General features: G+C 39.5%; 1 protein-coding gene across 11 annotated transcripts in view; it reads left to right on the top strand.

The window, feature by feature from the left end:
• LOC109916298 (estrogen-related receptor gamma) overlaps positions 1-24,915 on the top strand; it is a 233,776-nt gene that overhangs the window by 49,480 nt on the left and 159,381 nt on the right. The window contains exon 1 of one of the 11 annotated variants that reach the window (XM_048601205.1): positions 17,359-17,397. The exons of 9 other annotated variants lie outside the window; for them this stretch is intronic. Coding sequence is in view for 1 of the 2 variants with exons in the window: in XM_048601202.1 (XP_048457159.1) it covers positions 18,341-18,342 (2 nt within the window). In the remaining variant the exon portion in view is untranslated. Of the gene's footprint in view, positions 1-17,358; positions 17,398-18,287; positions 18,343-24,915 lie in introns of those variants that run through there. One more of the 11 variants, XM_048601202.1, reaches the window with a different exon arrangement.

Raw genomic sequence — 24,915 nt, 5'->3', positions numbered from 1 at the left:
TTGGCGAGGGTTGGAATCCTGATCGGAGAAATTGAAACCTGATTTCAGGAAAGGTGGGAAAAGACATGCGGAAGGACTTTGGAGTGGAAAGGGAGTTTGAATATCAATAGCTTATAAAGATAGAAAGTATCAAACTGTATTTTGAGGCAAGGAGTGATGTTGGCAGTCTTGAAATATAAGACGGCAGTGCCTGAGGAGGTGGAACCATTCACAATATCTGACATCAGCATCAGAAACAGAAATTAATTGTGAATGGGGTCAAGTGCAAAAGAGATAGAACTCTCGTAGACATGATGGGGCCAAAGAGAACCTGGGGAGTATGGGAGGGAAACCAGAGGAAAATAAAGGCTCAATTCTTATAGAGAAGTTTCTCAAGCCTAACATTTTAGTTGCTTGCCCTACTGATGTGGCTCAGTGTCAAACTTTGTTCTCGAACTTTTCAGTGAAGGGATTTGTTACGTTTTATTATGTTAAAGATGCTACATAAGTACAAATTGTTGTTTGCATTGTGTTACAAAAAGTGGAGAAACCTAGAGATCTAGCTTGAACACAGCAATTGTCATATCCAGTTCTAAGATTATAATTTGTACAGTATAAAGTCTGAAATGGCGATGGCCATGTTCTTCATGGATTTGGCTATTCTGAGTTCATTCTGTTTGATTCAAAATGGGTTTCAAAGGTACACAGTGCAAAAACATGTTACGTTTCTGTTACTTTAGATTAGGAACACACTCTGAAACTGGCTGTGCAGCTCACAACAAAGGTGTGATCATAATATTTGGAGCTGTACTGTACAATGTGACAGCTCAAGCTGGTGTAACACAGTTTCCTGGAGGAGATCAAACTCTACATTCCTTTTCACATTGTGAGTTTGTTAATCTTATAACTTTACCACCACTTTCACATTACCAAATAACCAAGTCACAGTATAAACATTCCTTTAAACTGACTGTCTTCTGCAGGTGAACTGGAACAGATGTTTGAAGAACTCTTAATTGATGAGATTTGGTTAATGTTCAGCCAGAGAGCCTGTGCATCATTACTGGAGGTGTTACTTTTCCATTGATAACACAAGTCCAATCCATGTCTTATGAATGTAGAATTTATAATAGGCATTCATTTTTTTCACTAATTGTTACAAGGCATTTTATTAATAGGAGCTTTAACCATTAAATTACATTTCAATAACAGGTTTTTCACTATTCTTGAGTTCAGCAGGTATAAGCACTTACATAAATGTATCTGTTTAGATAGTGGTCATCTTTCATATAACTACTTGGTGACAAAGATTATCTTGAATCTCACACAAAGCTTTATAATGAACTGGTTGTGACTTTCCTGAGCTGTTGACTTCTGCCTACGATGTTAAAGCAAGGTTTTAGATAAATGCCATGCATATCCTGACAGGGAAATGGGGAAGCATCAGAGTAACAATCATGAACTACATTTTGTATGTTGTGCAAATTGTTTCAACGGCGGTAATGGTTTGAGAACACATCACCTTCTCGCTTGTAGTTGCTGTTTGTGGAATACTATCATTTACCATGGTGACAAGGGTCAGCTTGGGGACGTATGACCTTACCTTGGATTTGATTTTCTATATTTCTAGATTAGCACCTTGTCTTAGCTTTTTGGTGATGATTACGTTCAGATTGGGATCCCATCAGTTGAATAATTGTGGTTGTGAGCTGCGGTTTCATACATTGATTTGTCCTGTGCTCACACTAGGATTCGTGACTGTTACTTTTCTGATACTAATGCACATTGTAATGGAGTGATAGTTTGTGTTGATTTTCCAAAATGACTGATAACCAGAAATGACAAATAATAGCTCGAATGTTTTGCAACAATTTTGATCTTTGCAATCTCTTTCACAGTGGGGTTTGGTGAAGTTGTGGTGGTGGAGCAGGTTGAAATTCCAAACCATTATTTCTACATATAATGGAATGTAAGAGCAATGGGTTAAAGAATGTGAAGTAACCCTAATACCAAATCACAAGTTAAAAATCTGATCCATACTCATAGATGAAGGTTTTGATGGGGGCCGATCCTTTCTCTCAAGTAATATGGGAGGAGACACTTTGATATTAGCCCATTAATTCTTTTATTTTTCACGACTTTGCAGAAATGTTTGCGCTTCTTTAAATTTTTGTTTGCATTAATATTAATTGGATCGCCTTCCTGTTTCAATTGCATTTGACAGGGCAGAAATTATGATCAAAATTGCACCAATTTTCTGAATTTGAATCTTTTCCTCCAGTTTCCTTTATACTTATTGGTGAATCATAAAATAGAGCAACCAAGCCATGTTTAAGTGTGTAATTTTCTTTATTTGCATTTGATATATTTTGTATGGGCAGTTCAAAATGGGTTTATCACAAAAAAAAAGGCCACAACACTCCATGCCTATGTTTTGTCAGCCATACTAAACACTATTCTATGTAGTTCAGTAGTGTGGGAACTGGGAGTCCCTCAAGTAAACAATGTAGGCATTTTGTGACATCAGTTAGCATACAATGCTGACTTAACTCAAGCAGTGCCATTTTCAAATCAAACATCCTAGCTAATGTTCTCTTTTAACCTTACATGGCTGAGCATGTGTTCAGTAGCAGGAATGACTCCCCTGTTTAAAGGGACCATCAGTTTACTTGCTGATTAATTTTTACTGTTTGATGCTCAGTGAGTACAAGTGCATTGAAGTTTATACTCTACCTAAGTTTACAGGGAGTGCTGTGGCATCTATTGGAGGCCTTGGTCTGATTTCAAGAGTTCTGCTCAGGCCACCAGTTATGTGAATGCAGCACTTTCTATTCCTGTTGCGTTACATCATAAGGAGAATGAGCAGAAGTGAATCAGAAAAAGAAATGCTGGGGAAAGTAACAAGAAGGAAAGGGAGAAATGCTATCAATAAGAGGCTATATCCATGCAGAGCCTTTAGGGTGCAATTTGCAACTTCAGTGAGGAGCAGCATGTTCAATGTCTCTGTTTCAGAAGGAAGCACTCACTGAAATCTGCCACAACCCGCAACTTCAGAGCAGGGTGAAGGTGGCATTGCTGGTGCCTGTGAAGATGACAGCATTTTTCTGCATTACATTTTTCCCATTGGGCTCCTTGCAAACTGCAGCAAATGACATCTCCAACATCCCACAGTGCATCATGCATTGTTGTATAAGAGAGGACACTAATGCTGAACATGGCAGGTCAGAGTATGTCACATTCTTTCCTTGAGATTAGATAGTGACTCATTTATAAGGATATGATATTTGAAAGCATATTCACGGACTTTGACGATTTTTTTGTGAGATCATCAAACTTTTCTGTAGCCCTTCATCCAGCTGTCTACTCCCAATGCCTTCAAAGTTTTCTCCGTGATTAGAGCAGCCCTCTCCTTCAGTGTTTACTCAGAGAACTTTGCATGTTCTTCCTGCCTGGACACATTCTCTCAGCAATAAGGCACCTTACGTTTAAGAAGGATGATCTAGTTTTGAGTGCTCCTAGCCTTTAGCAACATTACACCCTCCATTTAGGTGTGTATCCACTTAGCAGCATAGTTAATACAGTGTACATACTAGAGTCAAGCAATGAACAGAGTGTAGAGTTTCCATTTGTATACATCGGAAATGACTGAGCTGAATTAATTGTATGTCACAATTTCCATTGCCCACTTATCAAACCTGGGTCTTCACACCAATTGTGCGGGGGGGGGTGTGGGGGGAGATGTGGAGGATAGAGTTAGGCCCCATCACCCTGAATACTGAACTTAGATGGCCACAGGTGCTGAGGTGGGCTGTTTAAAAGGCTGATCTCAGATCCCCGGGACTTTTTTGCAGTGAATTTATTAATTTATTAAAAATTATGCTCTATAACTTCACCCCACACTTCCCACCCAGTCCACATGTCCCACTGACGTAGCACATACTAATCCATGTCCCCATTCACTTCCGATGACCTCTTACATCGTTTATGCCATCACTTATATCTGTAATGATTGTTCACATTCTCCACAACATTCACCATAAGACCCTAGGAACCATTTTGAGATTAAACAAAATAAAGTTCTGAATACATCACAGAGTTACGACATAAAAAGTCCCATTTATCAAAGCCAATTCAAAGCATTTAAACTCCCTCAATTACTTAATCCCTTTCAAAATCATATGTATTTGTACTCATAACTCTACGTCAAAGACTTGTCATCTTTAAATAACCTCTTTGTCATTCAAACTAGAATTTAGGATTCCCTTTGAGATAATGAGGTTTATGGAAAGCAGCTAAACAATAATAATTACATAGTGATAACCATTGGGAAAATGTAAACAAGCATAGTTACTAGCAGAGACTTTTCAAGCTTTTTTCATTTTTCCAGAGCTGTGGATTTAACTACCTTCACAGCTTTGACTTTATAGAACTCTGACTGTTGCATGCAGATGGTTGTTATAATATAAGAGCTGGAAATTTCAATAAAAAGTCTTGACAGTTCTACGGACTTACCTGCTCTTCAAGAGCACTTACAAATGCTCCCATAGTATTGAGTTCCAATGGTCCTGGTGATTCTGATTTCCCAACTCTGTGATGCAAACCTGAGCCTCTTTTCCCTACCAGTGAAAATGAGTTCTGTTGGAGATGAGGACCGGATTTCCATGTTTGGGCCCCACTCACCACCTTTGGCAGGGAAAATACAGTCTTTTAGTCAATGCCTGTGAACAGTCTGATTTTAAAACAAAACAAGTGGTTACCATTTACTCATACCATTGCTGTACTCAAATCTGATTTTAATATTTAATAGCTTAAAATATACATATATTTGCATCTTTGATCATAAGATTATTTATTTCTTCTTTTACATAATGCTCAAAATGTTTTTACTTACTTCTCTTTCCTATGCGTCATTTCTTTGTATTTCTGTTTTCCAGTCTTTTCTACTTATTTGAGTTCCCTGAATGCTAGTCCTCTCTCATCCCCTCCATGTCTTTCAGTTGGAGTACGGAGATGTTCCAAAGTTCTCATGTGTAAATGAATCTTTCGGAAACTGGAAAAAGCAGCAAACCATTGGCAACAGTGAATTGGGTAAAGTGTTTGTGATTGGGCCATTATTAAAGATAGTAGCACCAAAGGAAGATATAAAAGAGAGGGGTTATGAGTATCAAACATAGAACTCACAAAAGAGGCTGGATTTGTAGGAGCGAATAGGTTAATAAGTTAGGTTAAGAATTAAATAGAAAGAGATATCTTTTGTGTTAGAGATAGTAGGAACTGCAGATGCTGGAGAATCTGAGATAACAAGGTGTAGAGCTGGATGAACACAGCAGGCCAAGCAGCATCATAGGAGCAGGAAGGCTGACGTTTCAGGCCTATTCCCTTTTCTTTTCATGGCACTTGTAACAAAACTTATGGTTACGCAGTGCAGAGCAATTCTGGTTTCCACAGCAGTGTTTCAGACCTAGAAATGTGAAGCACAAAAATTTCAAAATGAATATTTTCTTAAATTTTGAGACCAGCATTCAGCAAGATTAATCATTGCAGTCTTAATAATAAAACTAAGAAATTTATTCATAGATACTTCAAAACAAAACTGGGAAATATTTGGAATGAAATTAATTCAATGACACAGCAACAACTTCAAAACAAAAAACGAAAGTATGTGTCTCCTGAGTTTAAAGATCTGTGTGTAGTTTTAAATCCATCACCTGCTACTGACAAAAATTGGAAATAAGAGCTTGTGTTTGCACAATACCACAATGTCTATACTTCAAAAGTACATCCTTGGTTATGAAGTGCTTTGGGATGTCCTGAGGTCATGAATGATGCTATATAAGCGCAAGTTCTTTCTTTTAATGTGTTTCTCCCTGGGGTAGGAATATTTGATTTGTTTTGATTTTTCTCCCTTTCCTTTCTGGTCTCCTGGGCTACATAACTTCTAAAGCTGAGATGGCATGTACATAACCTGCTCTTTAGTTGATGAGATTTTCTCTGAAGCTCTAGACTCTCTCTTAGTTTTCCTGATTTCTCAATTCTTCCCTATCGTGGTGTGAACTGATTTAGAGCCCCTTTCTGTACACTGTTGATTAAATTTAAGGCAGGAGCACAGCATTTCTAGCGGCCTGAATAAATTAATTCACCAAACTTAATCCATAACCAAAGTTATACTCTTGCATATTTCTTTCTGGAATGGGCTGGTTTTGCTTTTCAGCTATTTAGCTTTGTGATTTGCTTGGGGCATTTTTTCTCACTGCCTGGTTGGTTATTGGGGAAAATGGTCTTCTTCCTTTTGTGGAACTTGCCCAATCTTCCTTTTGTCATCAGCTAAAAATATGCAAACCCTTTGCACCGAGTTTTTAAGACTAGCCCCAAAGTAATTTATTTGTACAGAAATGACAAGCTAAAACCCGAAGGAGCAGAGGATAGTGAGCAGCTATATGTGAACTATTCATTCTTGGACATAGGGCAATGTTGGATGGCAGGGCATGAGCATTACTTGATTCATAATGTAAGTTATCCAAATACTTCAAGATTGAGAAACCCTAGTAAGGGAGTTCTCATTTTCATCAATCTCAATTATGGTTGTACAGTGGTGAAATAGGTAAACATGTAAGTTTGTGGCATGACAAAGTAGCACTGGGAGACAAAATACTAATGCCTAATGCCACTGAGTGACAGGTGAGTGCTCAACTCTGTCAGCTGGTTTCCCAATTTTAGCAGCATAGGCAGTATAGTTGTTGTATTGGAGATGTATAGGGGCAGAAAGAAAATTGGAAGAGACTTCAACAGCACTTCCTTCTCCTGTGACCTCTATTCCTGCAAAGGACAATAGCAGAAGTGTTGTGAAAACACTGCCACCTTCAAACTCCTTTCTAAATCACACATTTCCTGATTTGGATATATCTCATTGTTCATTGTCTTTATGGTAATGACTTGGAATTCCCTGTATCTATCCTACTAGTAGAACGATTGCTAGGAAGTCCACAATTGTTCAAGGAGAATGTTCAGTATCATCCAGCCAAAGATAGACAATAAACACAACATTGTCTTTTCCCTTAGAATGAAGGAAAAGTCAAGTCTGTTGATTCCCCAGTGCTTTCTGGTGGCTAGTTACAAAGACCAGAGGCTGCAATGAGAAGCTGGCCAATCATTCTCTCGGCAGCAGGTTTGCTGAGACCAGGGAGATGGAAGATACGGTTTAATTTACCAGAAGAAAAATGCGTTAAAAATTAAAAGAAATGCAACTGTACTATCAAATTGAAACATTCATCAGTGTAAGAAAAACGTATGCTAACTGTACAAGTTCAATGCCTGAGAACCTTGAAAGCCCACAGTGATCATTTAGATGTTTTTATTTTAATTACATTCAAAAGAATGTATTAATCATTTCATCCTGTCATTCCAGTTTCCATTTTTTTCTGTGTGTTGCACTGTGCTAAATGGTGATGGATTTCATTATTCTTTCTGTGGTGCTGTAATTAACTGAAATCCGCACAAACTAATTTTGTGCACAAACATATCCTGAAGATTGCTTTGGCTTGTATCAAAAGTAATATAGTTAGGCTTGTGCAGAACAAATTTAATTTGATAGCAGGTGGTTTGATAAATCACGAGTCATGTACTTCTCCTTTTTTAACCAGGCTTGGATTATTGGGGTGAAGGGAAAAGTCTTCAAAAGCTCTTCTTCAGCATATTAGTTGTTTAAGATCCAGAACTGAATTCAATGCAAATCAGGTTTTGTCTATGGAGATGTTAAATTGCATGTTTTTTATTGTAAAGGTTATTTTTGTTTTAAAGTAAAGGCCATGACTGCATAACGAGGAGAGAAATTAGAATACCACTAGTTCATGTTTTGAAAAATGAAATTGAGATTCCCTAGAGGTTTATAAGGAGTTGCTTTAGGGAAGAGGAAACATTTAATGCAGCAGTGAAAGGAACCAAAATAAAGAGCTCACTGGTTCTTGTGTAGGCTGTAAGTAGCACATGAGAAGCAGCATCTAGTATCCATGCATTCAGCATCGGCATTAGGTTTCATTTCCTGTTAAAGATAGAAATGTATAGCAGATAAAATCATCATTTTGTGAACATTAGAGGATTGTTTCTAAGCTTTTTATCAGAGCTGTCAAAATGTATTCACAGAATTGGCCATGCACTTAATCTTCAATAATTCTGCATAGTTTCTCAAAATAGTTTTAAGTTCAAAAATCTATCCTGTTGTATTCCAACATATTGCTGAAATATGAACTAGTGGTATTCTAATTTCTCTCCTCGTTATGCAGTCATGGCCTTTATTTTAATACAAAAATTGGTTATTCTGATATACTGTACAATTTATAAGACATTCTGGTCATTGTGAATTCTGGATCGGTACAAAGGAAATGGTTGTTGCAGTTCTTCCCTATTACCATAAATAATTTTCTTTTTGCTCAAATTAATGCTGCATGTCAAGCAATTCTTTATGAAGACAGTATGATGCAGCCTGCCAATATGTCTGTGTCACTCCTTGTTTACTTTTACCTGGGGATACATTGGAAAAGCATCGTTTCTTTTATCCCTGCAATTTCTGCCCACCCATCATCAGAAACCAGCAACAAAATATCTCCAAATAGTTCCCTTGTAAACAATTAGGTTATACTCAAGATTACCTGCATTAGTTTAATAAATCAAACAAAAATCTTAGCCATGCGGATATCTGAGAGTTCATGACTATGTTAACTTGTATTAAGCTTAAAAGAAATTGCAAAATGATTGGTTTCATTCTCTGAGCTGTTTCAATAATTGCCCTTTCTAATTTACAACCTCCGAATTTAACACAATGCCAACACTAGTAATGAAGATTAAATGAAGTCTTACCAAAAGCATCAAAATGAAGATAGATTGAGTCAACAAACATTTGCTATAGATTAATGTTTATAATATAGTTGTGGGTCTATTTTAAAGCTCTTCTGCACAAATTTATTTCTGTCTGTTGCTGGGTTGCTGGAAGTAGAATGGGTAAGGCAGTTGGAATTATAGTAATTACTGTGGAGTTTAAGAAGATGCTGAAAATAGTTTTTTCAAGTTTGCTTAATCATGACATGTTCTAAATGTTATAATTTTTAAAAAATCAAAACAGGTTATCAAGATAGTATTGAATGTTCTGCTTGTGTTATGTGTGCACAGTGCAATGCACAGTAAAATTTTTATGGAAAATGCTATTATTGTTACCCAGCACTCTTAAGGGATGTTATTCAGTAGATGCCTTAGCCAGGTGGCAGAGGGGATTCAGTATCTGATGATCTGTAAAATAATATGAAGCAGACAAAATGTCATTTGTACCAAAAAAAAGTTAACCTTCAGTTTCTCATCAATAAATTCCAACAAAACATTAGGAATAAACGGCACAGCTAGACAATATGGTACCTTTGTAAAGCAAGATTTAAGTCTTATGAATTATGCTAAACAAGAGGCTGGAAGACCTTACACTTCTATTATCCTGTGCAAGCCACATAAATTTAAAGTTTTTTTTCTGTAAAGCATGAAATTTGCAGGTATCTGCTTTTAATCCAGCTATCTTTTATTTCCAATGCTATTTGTTGGTAGGACCAGAAGAAAGTGATGGGCAATGTAATGTATTGCTCTCAGCTTGCAAATACTTTGTGTAATTTAACTTCTTGCGTCCTATCCATCTTCACATAATGGACTCAAGTCTATTTGTTGATCTGATTGCATCACTAAAAGCAAACTGGTCAGCATGTGCTCTCTTAACAGGACACAAAAAGGGATCACTGGCCCATTACTGCTGTGTAAACATGAAACATACATTTCGTTTTGGGGTAGGGGAAACGTGCATTGCTACAGCTGTCAGGGCTGAGTTTTAGTATGCAACCTGTTGCAACACTGAGTCCCCTGTGGCATGCTTGCAGTTCGTTTTCCAAACATGCGGCATTGTTTTTAAATATGGAAATATATGGCCATCATTATTGGTGCATTTCTTCAAACGTGTCCAGCATTTGAACCTCAGGCTATAAAAATGTTGATCGGAAAGTGGCAGCAGTCGGTTGATGAATGCAGAAGAGAGAAGCATAAATCAGTGCAGGGCACTGTTCTTTTTTCTCCACCCCCCCCCCCCCCCCCCCCCCCCCCCTCCCCCTCGGGGACACCGAGAAATGTTGTCTATTGGTTCAGAAAATGGAGAAATGAATCTAGCAATACCCAGTGCTGGTTAGCAGATTGTCATTTTTGGGTTTGATGTTCTTTGGTATAATTGTCTTTCATGTGAACAATGGCAGGAGATCTCTGGTGAGCCATGGAAGCATGATAAAAGAGGCTGATCTTGCATAGCAATGTCTTTTATTATTAGTGTATAAAATTAGCAAGCTGGATGTTGTTAGAATTAGCTTTACTGATGTTAATTGTAATGCAGTATGAATTCTGTTAGCAGATTGTGCAGTAATTCTTCGTAAGGCGATAGCTGCAACGATAGGTACTATTAATAACCTTTTTACTTATATTGTATCGTTTTAGTAGGCTTTAATAAGGCAGTCACCGTCAACGGGAATTTATTAGAAAAGTACAGTAATTGATGTATTGCAGCAAGTATGAGCAGAGGCTGAAGTTGATTAATGTATGAGTTGGCTTTTTTAAGGCAGTTTAAAAAGGCTTCTTAACTGGGTCTTCGGAGACCAACACAAACCCACTGTAAACTACTTCATTCCAGTCGGAAAATGACTTGACAGCTGCTCCAGTCTCTGGTGGTTTTGCTTTTCTGATCAGAGAAAATTGAAGTAATATAGTACTCATCAATAATTGCAGTGCTTAAAAATCTTATAAAGGGATTTTGACTGTTTTCCCCCCTGGAGATAAGTTTTCAAAGGTTAAATTAGTTTTACTTGCATTTGCTTCATATATTCAACCCAGAGTAAGGATCAGTTGTGCTTTAAATGGACTGCTGGTTGTGAGTTGCATGAAATTAACATCTCTGTGACTATCTACAGTGTTTAACTGCAAAGTGGTCTCTTCTGGGCAGCAAGCCTTTGTGGCTGCCATACCATAAAGAGACTATACATTAAAAGCACAACAGGGAAACAGGGAGGGAGTCATAGCGATGGTATTCTCTGCTAAAACTATACATGCCCCCAGCAATTCCATCATTTTGAGATGAACAAAGACCTGAGCAAGATACCTTTGTGAATACTTTGTATATTTATATATTTCATGATGAAGATTAAATAGCATATTCAAATATCTAAATGCTAAGCAGTATAATAGAAATATTCTGTTTGCACTTTAGTCTGACGTTTTATATATTTTTAAGCAAAACTATCAATACAGAACATTAAAGTCATTTTTACCACAGAGCTAAGTTGTGGCTTACTATTTTAGTTTAAAGAAAAATGTGGACATTTACACAAGTGTGTAGTGGCTTTGCTATAAATTGTAGCATAACCATCTCCTGTCGCTTTAGTTTCTGGCCAAGAAGTGTTACGTACAGTAAACAACAACTATCACACATTGTGTGTACAAAAATGGTATGGAAGGCAAAAGTGCCAGACAATGTTTAACAGCTGCCCTCTTGATGCTTGTTCCAAAATGCTTCCCACCAGAATATGCATTTGGTTTGCCTGGTAAATTACCCTGAATTTATTTTTGACTGCATTTTCTTCAGTTGTGTTCAAAGCATTGTTCTGTATCTCTCCAGCATTTTCTCACATACAAGCCTTCACAGAAACTTGGCATTGTTTCCCTTAGTTTTGCTTTTGAAAAGCCTACTGGTACACATATACCTCCTATCAATAATAAGCAGTTTAACAGTGTTTCATGTTTATTTGACAGTTATACTGTAATTCCTAAAGTTGTTGGATAAAGTCATATGATGTTCTGCAGGCACTTAAAACATGCAAGTTAAGCAGGTATTTACTGATTGTGAAAATATTGGTAAAACAAAAAGCATTTTATTGCACATTGGCATTATACTTCTCAACTGCCCCACATTTTCTGAGACATCACACAAGGACTCTCTGTCGTGACTGACTGATTCAGTTCATATAAACCAAGAGTTCATCTTATTAAAGCAGAGTTGTCTCAATAATTCTTTAAAATAAGCCTTGACAAAAAAAAACTGTTCATAATGACTGCGGCCAGTAGCAGGTATCCCTCACTATGGGTAATTTTTGGATATTATTATGGCTTTTATCCATATTGATGAATAAAGAAATTCTCTGCCGAGCTTAAAGTGTGGAAAATATAAGGTACGCATTTTTAATAATGGCAATACTTGATTTTGTGGGTTAATTTTCTCAATTTGCCTTGTACCTTAATTTATGGAAGAATGATTCTTTTCTTGTTTACTTTCAGTTTTGGTGCAAATCTCTGGGATTGCATTTATGTTAAATCATGCTGTCAATTAACTTTTAGTTACAACATTCAAACTGCCATTTTACCGTGCTGACATCCTATGTTTGCTATTTCTTAAGATAAGATACACGGCCTCTTTTCCATCTCCAGTCTTTCAACCTACCCAAAACCCTCACTGATATTAGTACAGACGAGGTCGTTTTACTGAGTATGTGTAAATATCATGTATTTTAGGTTCTTTCCAAAATCCTCATTTTTTTTGCCGCAGACAGTCCTGGGACAGTAGTTCCTTGCTGCTTAGGCAAGCAGCCCTTATGAGGTTTTGGTGAATGATGTGCTTGATCTTAATATGAAGAAAAGTGCACAACTGGTTTCTGCAGACATGTCTCCTTAACGTGTACCAAAAGCTATGCATGAGTAAGATTGGAATCATACTGCAAGCTGTCTTCATCTTGCGGCTACCCATCTTTTCCAGGAAAAATGGATACCAAGGCCTGGAGTTTCATCCAGAAGGGGGAATCATGAGTCGGGTCGTTTCCTAACTTGCGATTCACCTCCAACTATGTAGTGCCCTCTAATGGTATTTTTGTTGTGCGGTGGCAAGGTTGTGCTGGAGACAGGGACACCATCTCTTGAGGGAGAAATAAGGTAGCAATGTGAGAATTTGCTGAGACTGACAAGTTTGAGAGCATGTTTGTGTTGTCTGAAACGTCTTAGTTTCGTAGATGACTAATTGCTCTGACTTCTCATACAGCCCCACCAAAATCCCTTCCTATTCAGAGAATCCCTACAGTGTGAAGGAGCCAATTTCAGCCCATGGGGTCAGCACTGACCTTCCAAAGATCCAGACCCACCCCCTACCCTAAATCTGTAATCCCACATCTACCATGCTTGTCTCCCTAGCCTACATACCCCTGAACACGACAGACAATTTAGCATAGCAAATCCCACTTAAACTGCATATCTTTGGACTGTGGGGTAAAGAGCACCCAGTGGAAACCCACAGAGACACGGGGAGAACATACAGACTCCTCACAGGCAGTCACCAAAGGCTGGAATCGAACCCGAGTCTCTGGTGCTGTGATGCAGCAGTGCTAATCCTTGAGCCACCGTGCTGCCCTGAGGTTCAAACTTATTTGTTTGACAAGTTAAACGTGTGTGCCTCTGAAACAGTCCAGCAGATGTCCATCTGTTCATCCTGTTTCAAAGATTTTGCTGTATTCGTCTCTAGACTTTGTAGGCATGTTGTGCAGTGGTACCCTATTGTGAATGCATGGCTGAGCTCCAAAACCCACTAATCAGATGCCAGGAAAGGGGTTGGAAATCCTAGAATCTCTTCCTATTTGCCAGTTTTAAATCTGACCACTTCCATTTTGATACAGATGAGGACGTGAGAATCCCATTCTAAGTCTCCAAATTTGCATGGGTTTGCAACTTGGACCGTTGTTTACAAATAGTGCACCTGATATCATTTTAAGTCAGATACATTTTAGTAGTCTGGGCATCAAAGCGAATTAGGTGGATATCTGATATAAATATGGGTCAATTTCAAGGCTTTACTGTCATTTTCAAGTTCCTTAATGTTGAATTTGTCTATTATGAAACCTGCCTGTAAATGCTTGATGATGACAATTAAGAGAGACATCTATACTAGTGCGGATTAAAGAAGTTTGCAATTGAACTTGGCTAAGTACATGATTCGTTGTTTTAAAATGCCAGTGGGCTTCTTATACCTATTTCTGGTTGTATTGGCAAGTTGATTTTTGGAACTGCGAGAAAAGTTCTATCCTGGCCCTTTTGCCCGCATATCCGATAGCAACAAGAGAACCACTGTGACTGGGGGGCCATGAGGAGGCAAACCAGCAGTTATTAGTGGAAGGGTCTCCGGCTACAAAGGGAAGAGAGAGAAGGAGAAGAGGTCAAAGGAGCCCTTATCCCAAATGAGTTCATAAGACCAAAGCATCTTCCCTTCAATTCACTACAGAGAGGAGGTTTGAACAAGTGATGTTGCACCAACTGGGCTACAGCACTAGGTCACACACTTCATTACCTGCGGCTCATATGATGACTGTCGGCCTGAGTTTATAAACCTTGGGGAGATGACAGGTGGTGGCAGATGATAGAAACACTTTGTCAAAATGAGTAGTGCACCTCCTTCCTTGTGGAGTCAGCGAAGCAGGAGGACAGGATTCTGGGCTTCTCCACAGCCACAGACTTGGTGCAGGTCTTTAATGCATAGCCCAGTCCATGGCAAGAGCCTGGAGAATATGTGAACAAGAAGGATGTCCATTCATTGGCGGTGCAGCGCATAATGTTGGCCTAGCTTGTGTGCGCTTCCTTGGCAGTTGCTGTAGTGCATCTATCCTGCATCAGCTCCCCACTGGTTGTCACTGCAGCTGGTCTCTTGGATGATCAGCAGACTGCTTGTGTAAAGAATAATATGCTGTGAATCCATGGTTCATGACAGCTTTTGGGAACCCACACACAGATTACAGAGGTGTGATCATGGCTCTATCACTAGAGGCATGCTTGTATCATAGGTCAGCACAAATCAATACCCTGAAACCCTGGTTGTTCAGTATGAAAGCAGCCTGCATATAGTTTTGAGAGAGTCTCCTAAATTGCTGAAGAATGTTGTACACTGCATATGTACACTGTACATATACACTGTACACTACAGATCTTGAAAAGGGGCAAAAAACTGGAATGAAGGAATAGAGGCAGAGCTAAAAGTAGCATCATGATGTGATGAGGAAGAGTAAAGGCACTAATCCTGTCAGCACCAGACCTATATACCAGCAGATTATTCAGAAAAGCAATCATCCCACCCCCCTGCCCCTATCCATACCAACAGCCCCTCCTACCATCAGACCCAGTCCTTCCATTCTCCAGATGAATGATCTCAACTTAACCATCACCATTGGTATTTTACACACTTCACATAACCTAGTCAATAAACAATGAAACTTTACAAAACAGGAAATTCAATGAAAATCTGTAATGCCAAATTGGCAGAATATACATACAAAATCTAAGTGTCACCCTGAGTGCTAGCCGGTAGTACTGTTTTTGCTCATCTTCTACATAGCAATGTGTTAGCCTACAATCTACAGGTTGAGAGATGCAAGGCTGCTGTATTCCCAATGAGGATGTCCATTGACTTATTGCCAGATTCCACAAAGAATTTCATATTTCTGGCTGAAAATCTTTGCAGCACCCTTTTGAAGTACATTATTCATGTTCAAGTTCACGTGGGAAACAACAGCGTTATATTATTATTGGGCAGTTAATCCAGAGACCCATGACATTCTGGGGACCAGGGTTCAAATCCGACCACAGCAGACGTTGGGATTTGAACGGAATAAAAATCTGGAATTCTGAGTCTAAATGATGACCATGAACCCATTGTTGATAGTCAGTAAAACCCATCTGGTTCACTAATGCTCCTTAGGGAAGAAATTAGCCATCCTTATCGACATGTGAGTCCAGACCCACAGCAATGTGGTTGACTTTTAACTTCCCTTTGGGCACTTGGGGATGACCTAGCTAGCCCTCATCCTCTAAATGAATTATAAAAAGATTCTGGAACACATGGTACTGGCAAAGTAGACAATGCCTGTAAGAAGTGCATACTGTAACTGAATGCTTGCATTTCCTCTCCACCAAGAGGTGAACTGCCAATAACCAGTTGGATTAGCACTGATATTAGTTACATTACAGAAATTAGACAGAAACCAGATCAATTAAAAATTCCCCATTTGGGGAACTGAAGGAAGACAATGGGGCCACATTTTTACCTGTTCAAGTCCAATGAATTTGATAAAACATGTAAATTCTATCTTCACACTGGTGTATTGATGAGGTTCACAGCTCTTTAGAAGTTTGAATGTACTAAACTGCATTAAAGTGTGTGCTATTAAAATACAGCCTCAAGTAGCATATTATTGTCAATGTGCCTTTACATCAACTTTTTCTGTTTGCAGTGGCTCTTTGTGGTGAATTTGTATAATGATACAAAGTATTTTGGATGGTGATGATAAAAATAATCCTTATTCTTTTTAAGAAGGGGTTGTGCTATACTTGAAGTTCGCACTTGCAGTTATTCCCCTATCCACCCCCATACCCGACCCTATCTTCAAAGACCTAAATCTTGGCCAAGCAATCAGAAGAAGAATGATTGCATCAGGCCGATGGAAGTGAAGCCAGTAAATGAGTCAACCTCCCCTCTCGTCACACTTTTATGTTTTCCAGCAGATGAGGAGAGCACAGTGCCCAGAAAGTGATTTGCTGCCCATTATCTTTGGTTTGTAAAGTACCTGAACTAAGGGCCAGTTTTTCTAACAAAAACTTTCTTTCATTGAGGAGGGAAAAATTTAATTCCTTATGTCTTGTAAAAGCGAACTTGTACATAAAGTATGAAACATAATTCCTCTATGAAAGCCCTATCTACTACTTGCAACTAATTGTTTTATCGCCACTTAGGAAATAAATGGAAGATTTTCACTGGCAATGCATTATGCCACAGAGTGGTGGCTGATGGGATTGCATTTGCAATTCCTTCCCAGTCAAATGTTGGGTTTGGTGGATGCCAGGCACCAACCTACAGGAAGGGAGAAAAAGCCAGTGTGGGCCAGACCAGAACACTTCTGCACCCCCTGGTGGCCAGTTCAGAACAACATCTGCAGTGCTCCGGGATCAGATCGACCAATCCCTGCATTGTAACCAGTGTGCTGAACAGAGAGATCAAACTGAGGAAGTACGTAACTGAAGAAAGTTGGAGGTATCTTAGCCTCACACAGAAAAAAAAAGCCAAAAAACATTTTTCCATCTGGTTAAATATGTCCTCGTTATTCTTTCCCATTGACCAAGTGAATGATCAAATCTGCAATAATTATGATAATTGTCTTTGCATATCAGTGTAGCAAATACTGACTGTGCGTGATTTTAAGGCAGCCCACTGGTGTAAACATGATGGCCATGGAAAAGTGGCAACAAATCACTTACTGTCTCCTTTAAGATGACTGCTAACATCTTGGAAGAGGCCTTACAATGGATGGCGTGCGTGTGTGCCCGTTAATAGTGGTAAGCGTTTTTAATATGTAAATTATGTTCCCTGTGTATGTTCAGACAGCAATTTCAAAAAGATTGGCTCCAAATCTTTTCTCAGTTAATTTTTGTGACATTAGGAGGACACAATCTAGACTGTGCTGGAGTACTTTGGGTTGCTGCCTTCTTAACCACTCATCCCAAATCTCCCGTGATCAGCTCTCCCTCCCTTCATTCTCAGACCTATATGCTCCTGGCCTGCTCCGTTCCACGGACTGAGTGGTGAGCTGGGACAGGATGTCTGTTTGCAATGTGCAGTTTGCTGGGGCCATGCAAAACTAGGCCAACGGTCGATGCCAGAAAGGTCATAATCTACGTCATTATCTATACCCTCTGTGCATGCCACTGCTCACAAGAATCGTTGTTGTTTAGGAAACTCCAAAGTCTCTGTGTATCTACCGGTGTATGTGTGTACGAGAGAGGGATAGAGATAGAAAGAGACAGAGTGGAATTTTGACATTCGGGGAAGGAAACAGGAGTCACAAATGTTCTCAGGTCTTGTACACGCCCCCAGGGTTCACAGTCATGGGAATTTGACCGGGAAATCTGTGGCTCAGTTAGTCGCACTCTTGCTTCTGAGTTGAAAGGTACATGTTTCAATTCCCTCTCTGGGGCTGGAGAGAAAAGACTCGCACTGTCGTGCAGTGCTGAGGAAGTATTGCGCTGCCAGACGTACCGTCTTTCAGATGAGGTGTTACCGAGGCCCCATCTACCTGTTCAGGTGGATGTAAAATATTCTATGGCACTATTTTGAACATGGTCATGGGAGTTACGCTCAGTGTCCTGTCTACTATTTATCCCTTGATCAGGATCACAAAATACAGATTGCCTGGTTATTATCACATTGCAGTTTGCGGGAATTTGCTGCGTGCTAATTGGCTGCTGTGTTTCCTGCATTGCTACAGTGACGCCACTTCAAATGTAAGTATTTCATTTGCTGCAAAGCACCTTGATGTGTCCAGTGATTGACATAGCTTTTTTTCACAATGTGAGTCTTTACTTTTAATCTTTTTACAGAGTCCACCAGGATGGCAGGGAAGGTGTGAAGGCCTGCCTGCAATACTGGCTTCATGGCATGAGGCCCAGGCGGTTAAACCCTCCCCTGTTGCCTTGGCAAACTGGAGGTTGAGTGTAAAATTCCACTTTACCTCCTTTAAAGTGCCCTTAATAAGTCCCTTAAAGAAGCTAATCGGCTGCTCGCCTCATGGAACAGAGACTAGTGTTGCCTGCCCCGAACCTCCCTCAGATTAAAATGGCCATGCCAGGAACAAAGATCTGGATTCTGCCACACCATCTACTGGCAGTATTTTGGGGATTCTGCCCCCTCTGTCTCTGTCCCGGGCAAAGCTAGAAAATTCAATCTTAAGTGCCTGTGTGTATCACATGCTCTAAAATGATAACCTTTGGTATTGCACAAAGATTAAATGTCATCTTCACATCACTCAGTTTTTTTTAATGACAGAGTATAAATGATGCCACGTAGTGATGTTCAGGATATCATTTTATTTTGTGGGCGCAGGTGGAAGTAGTAACTAAGCTTTTATTTTCTTCATGATAAATTTGGTCACTCTGATTAAAATACTGACATTATTTCTGTACTTTTTTTAAGGTTGTGGCTATTGATTGTTTTGACATTAGTAATTGATGTGATGGGAAAGTTTTTGGATGCGTGAAATATGACACAATATTTGGTGAGAACCGGAATGCAGTGTCGTGTCTTGCGCATTTTTACAGCCGACGTTTTAAACTAGTTCAAATGCTGCAAAATTAACTAACACGTTTTGCTGTTAGTTTTGTTGTCACTTCAATAATGTCAGCTAACTTCCATAGTAAAGAATGTAAACCTGTCAGATCGGAGTTCCAGTTATATTTGAGATAATAGTGCAAACTCTGAAATATTTTTCCAGCTAACAACTAATTTACTACCGTCAAGCTTTATTGGTTGATGATACTGAAAATGAATGGCTGTATCTAGATTTAATTTTGAGATTGCTGATGTGGAATCAAGAAAATCTTTCCAGCATCATGTAACAAAAAAAAAGCTCCAAACCAAGAGATTTATTTTTCAATCCTGTGCGGCTATGATTATTAAACTGGCCAAAATGATCTACATGTAGAACGTCCGGATGGACAGTCTTGCCCTCATTTTTGTTTGCTTTTCTGTGTTCAGTATGGAGGAGTGCCTCCTTCAGATGACCTGGCTGAGATGGGAGGGCTCAGCAGATGAAGGATTACAGGAGAGAACCAGTTCTGTACCAGTTTAATGCAAGGTTGCTCTGTGCCATTTCTACATTCCTGCTCACAGTTTGTTTTATTCTACGGAATTTGATTGTATTGTTTTGGGGTTAGCGTTTCCTTTTAAATAGGATACGTTTACTATTTAAGTAGAGGTAACTTGCAAAGGGTTACAAATTATTCAACAAAATTACTACAGTATATCTTCAACCTCAATTGCCATTTTTTTGGGAGGCGGGGGCTGGTTTAAATTCGGGAAGATTATTTTTAATATTCTAAAAATAGGGCTGGGATGGTTATCAGTACAGTTACACCATTTTTTAAAAGGGATAATTGAAGTGCTCATCTGGTTCAGGTGATATGCCTCTTGCTTGTAGAATTTGGGGTTCCATGCCACAGTTAGAGTGCTGATCACAATGATCAGGGACATGTGGAGAGCGGATATTAAGGATCCTTAAAGGGACCTCCACTAGCTACTCCAAAAAACTATCCCAAGACCTTTCTCAGTTACGGCTCTGTAGACTCCTCTGAGATCGACATAGTCACTGCTGGTCTCTGCCTGTCAGGTCAGGACACATCCGCCTTCTTATATACTTCCCTCCCTCAGTCAAATTTCCCTTTAGCCTGATTCACTTATCTTTCTCAACATCTGAATACCTCGTTTGACTGTGACTCCACTTCTGACCTACCGCAAATTTATTCAACGGTACGTGAACAAAAGTGATGGCAATGGACACAGGCTAAACCCTCTCCCCTCAAAATATGCAGATTACAAAAAACACAGTGAAGTAGTGCAAATTTGTTTGAACAAAGAGGCCCTAATTTGAGAGGGTGCTGAGAATGATGCACAAAGCCCAAAGACGCGGAGTGCACCTATAGTCGAGTGAACGAGAGGCGCAGTCAATTTTCCTGGTGGAATCTCCTTTAAATATATTTCTCACGTCCCGCTCTGCATCTATCAATATTCACTACCTGTCCAGGCGACTGTGACTCTGAACTGAAGTGGACCTCCACCTAATTTTAGTGTGAGCCTTATTGATAGCTTGAATTGCCACCATAACAATTATGTTGGCTGGAAATGCTTGGGTTGAAGCCCGTAGTTAGATGTTTCAAATTTTAAAGACTCCCAACATTATTTGGAAGTGAAGGTGAGGGGAAGGGTAAAATCCTGGTCTGGGTCCCACAGTATTATCTTCAGTGTTAGCTTGTTGTTGAGACTCCTTTGGAGTTTCGTTAACTTACCTATCTTCCACATGGTTTATAACAGCCAGTGCAATTCTTTTTTAAGCCAAACCGTGTAAAACAAGTTTCAACTCATGTTCTGTTATTCTCCAAACCAGCTGTTAAGAAGGCATAAAACCCATAAGGTGTTTGTAGTTGAATTGATTGAATTTAGACTTTTGCTGATTGATCTCCTTCTGGTCAGACATAGCATCTATATTTTGTAGCTGCTACATCAGAAAATTTGGATCATTTTCTTTGAATGAGCCTGTTTTATAACAACAAGAAAGTAGGCAGTTCCATTCTCCCCAGTTTCAGTCAGGGAGGAACATAATTCTCTGATTTGTAAAGGCATAAGCGAAGTGAAACTATCTCAAAAACTTTTATTATTCATTCTTTCATGTTTTTCAGTCTTTTGATTTTCCAATACAATTGGAATTTTTCTTTTATCACATATTTTCCTTTATCCATCGGTGAACGTTTTTGATATTTAAATTAAAAAGTAACATTCCAGTGATAACAATAGCTGGTGAATAACTAAGTGCATTCGTTTGATCTGTTCTCAATGTATATTTTTAAACAGTTTATTTTAGATAAGAGCATAGGAAAAATTATTTATATATTTGATAACCATTTTAATTGCACTAAGGCTGTGAATGCTATCAGTACCCTATCAGAACTTGAAATAATTCTTCAATATTTAGTGATAATATTTTTGAGCATGTTTTGACGTAATGTGCGTGTTTTTCTGTTAAGTGCACATGACCAGTTAGATTTGATAAGACCAAAGACTCTGGAGTCAGTTGTCTGTGTTTTGTTCACAAAGTTAAATAAAAAATGAACAGTGAGCAATGTACCACAATAGAGATGGAAGTATAGTGCTACATAAATGTATTTTCAATGAAAACTACATGTATTTAAATCAGCTAAAGCAAAATATTTTCTTTGTTTCTAATACTTTTAATTCAGTGACTTGTTAGATAATTCATTTTCAAGACTGTTAATGTTTCTGCACAGTATCAAACATGCAAATAATTTATACCCTGTTCTGATTACTGGGGCCATGTTTGGAGTGGAAGATGCTGAATTGACAAAAGAAATCATAAAATTCTTTAATTGTGCACCGAGGTTATTTTACTATATCTCCCTGTTTTGTAAATTAGTATGTTTTTAACTGAATTATTCTTTACCTTCCATTACTTGTGGTTGGAAATCTACCCAGGCAGTATACAACATGGGCTATGGTGAGACATTTTGGGGAATAGCGTGAGATGGTGAATGAACCCTTTCTTGACATAGAGTTTTTGACGTGTTCTATTTTCCAACCAAGCCCCGGATGTTGAGAGGAGATTATTGCTAGTGAATGTGAGAGGCCTATTAATGGGGATTATTGCTCACTGTCACCCTCATTACTGCCTAATCTCACCTCATTAATATGCATTCACCCATTTTCCCACCCACTGGATAGGAAGAAGATGCCAAGAATACCCAGAGTAAACGTCAGAACGGATACCTGGAGATTACAGTTCACTGCATGCTCCTCTGGACCTGAATATTGGATACCCAGAGCAGATGTCCCAGAGAATCCTGCAGTGGCTACATGTACTCTACATCGATGGACACATGCCAGCCCCTCCACATCATCAAGGCACATTTCCAACCCATTTACAGTATTCTTCTGCACTTTAATGATGTACTTTATAGTGCACTGGCACTGCTCATTGGGATGCTGCTGCAGCAATGGACAGCACCCAGCTCGTCGGCTGGACCAGGCTGTATCTCAGGGCTTCTTGCTTGCTTTCTTAACGTTCATCCACTTCATGCCTACCTGGATGCTCACAGCATTTTGTGTTGACCTGTTTTGTCTTGCCTTGTATTTTAGCACTTTGCCTTTCAGCCACACCAAAAAGGCTCACAGTACTGCTGTCTCACCTTGCATGGGGTGGAATTCAGGGTCCGTGTGGTGGTAAAGGGGTCAGGTAGATGGGTTGGATGAGGTCTTGAGGAAGTACAAAGACTGTGGGGTTGATGGGGAGGGCTACCAGGAAGGGGATGTTTAATTTGGGATTTCACTAAGACAGAGAGTCAAAGCCTGAGACTTAATGTTCAAGGAGCATCCGCTGTTGCTCTCCAACATGTTCTAAATAACAACCACCTATTGGAGATGAACGAACAGCCACCAAATCTGGGATGGGCTTCAGTCATAAGCGCTTCATTCTGTGAGGGAGGAGGCTTCGAATTTCGAGTGATGTGAGGCTCTTCAAAGTGTAACACCATGACACATGCACCCACACACTGAAGCTGAAACACATCCGCGACTTGTACATGCTTTGTGCTCTTTGGGCATTAACCTGCTGTGTGCATTCCAAATCCTTGAGCCAAGCACTCCTGATCAGATCATGCAAGATAATTAAATTTCACTAATGCCTGCATTGCGTTAGCAATGGTTATCTACTTCTAAAGATGAGAACTAATTACCGAAGGAGTAATCCATCCGTTGCCTGCACATTGTGTAGAGGTTGCTCACTTCACACCTTTGGCCATCGAATATTAGGTAGTGCAAAGTATGGGTGAGCTCTGAGTCTTCAGTGTTGTAGTTGCAACTAGACAGAGCAGCTAATGCTGAAATGTGAACAGATATTTACAAAACTGGAATCTTATTTATATGCATGTCTCTTCCCCCTCCCCCCACGCAGCCATGGCAGTGTAGCACAATATTGGACAATGGTTGCCAGGACATGGATGTTTCTGCATCAGCACAAGGCTGGTACCGGTCTTTGCCTGCAAAGGCTAAGATTCTGTTCTTGTAGGTGGTGATGAGATGAATATCTGGTGCTGCACTACCCATCCTGGCTATTTTGGTTCTACTATGGGCTGTTTTCATCAGTAGTAAGAGGAAGGGAGGGATTGAGTGAGATGGAAGTAGTTGGTGCAGTTGTTAATGCAGGTGTAAAGGTTGGGTAAATGTAGTGAGCTGTCACAAGTGAGTGAGTAGACAGTCCAAAGGATTAGTTGTGTGGGAACTTGGTTGGGGAAGAACATGTGACGGAAGACGTTGCGGGCGATAGTGAAAAATGTAGAACGTGAGCCTAGGTAGGAGTTGGGTGCAGTAACAGAGAATGGGTAGGTGCGAGGTGGCAGAGTGAATGGTACTTACCCTGGTGGAGTGGAGAAGGTCATTGACTTTCTTCCTGCATTGCTAGGCATTTTTCACATCGTAGAGACCACACCGATACAGGTAGCAACCTTGGACCAGTGTCTGGTGTCATGGTGTCCTCTGCAGCACCCTGTCCATCAAGTCATCCAGGTCCCTATCTGCAAAATGGGGTGCCAGTCTCTCCTTGGCTGCCATGCAGGATGAACATCTGCAACCGTACTGGGCAGCTCCAATGACCACGTGTGCAACAGCCTGTTATCATTGGCGTTAGTATCAGGGATGCTGATGTCTTCAGGAATATCCTTGCTGTAGTAAGTACTTCTGGCTGTGGTGAGGTGGGAGAATAAGGACACCGTAGGGATGTGGTAGGTGCTTAAATGAAACATGTTTGGGACAGTTATGCAAAAAAAACTTCGTAGCTTGAGAGAGAAACCAAAAATTACACTTAGCCAGAATATGGTAAGATTCAGTGTTTCTCCCTTTCTCTATACCATGTTCAGAGCTCTATCCTCCATCTGTTGCTATTTATGCATTGTGATCATTTGTAATTACTGCTGCTGGACATTGAGTCTTCAAGAGATGTGATTTTTGTTCCAGATGTTCCTATAATTTGAGACTATAGTAGCTTGTTGCTTAATATTTTATACAGTATTTGAAATGTGAGTTGATGGAAGTAAGTAATCATCAGATAATAAAGCTTTTAGTAAACACAGTCAATAGTTGTAATAACAATATACAAGTTTTGTTGATGGTAGCATGCATATAAAGGGGAATTGATATTCCAAGTAATTGTGAGCAATTAGGTGAATGAACAATAAACATTGATTGTATGTAGGTCTGTGGGTTAGTTGAGATTGGCCTATTTAAGATCGTCTACCTGG

Source organism: Rhincodon typus, chromosome 9 (genome assembly GCF_021869965.1).
Source record: "Rhincodon typus isolate 14 chromosome 9, sRhiTyp1.1, whole genome shotgun sequence".
Classification (NCBI taxonomy): domain Eukaryota; kingdom Metazoa; phylum Chordata; class Chondrichthyes; order Orectolobiformes; family Rhincodontidae; genus Rhincodon; species Rhincodon typus.
The sequence above is the reverse complement of the archived record's forward strand: the minus strand, read 5'-3'. Positions and strand labels throughout refer to the sequence as shown.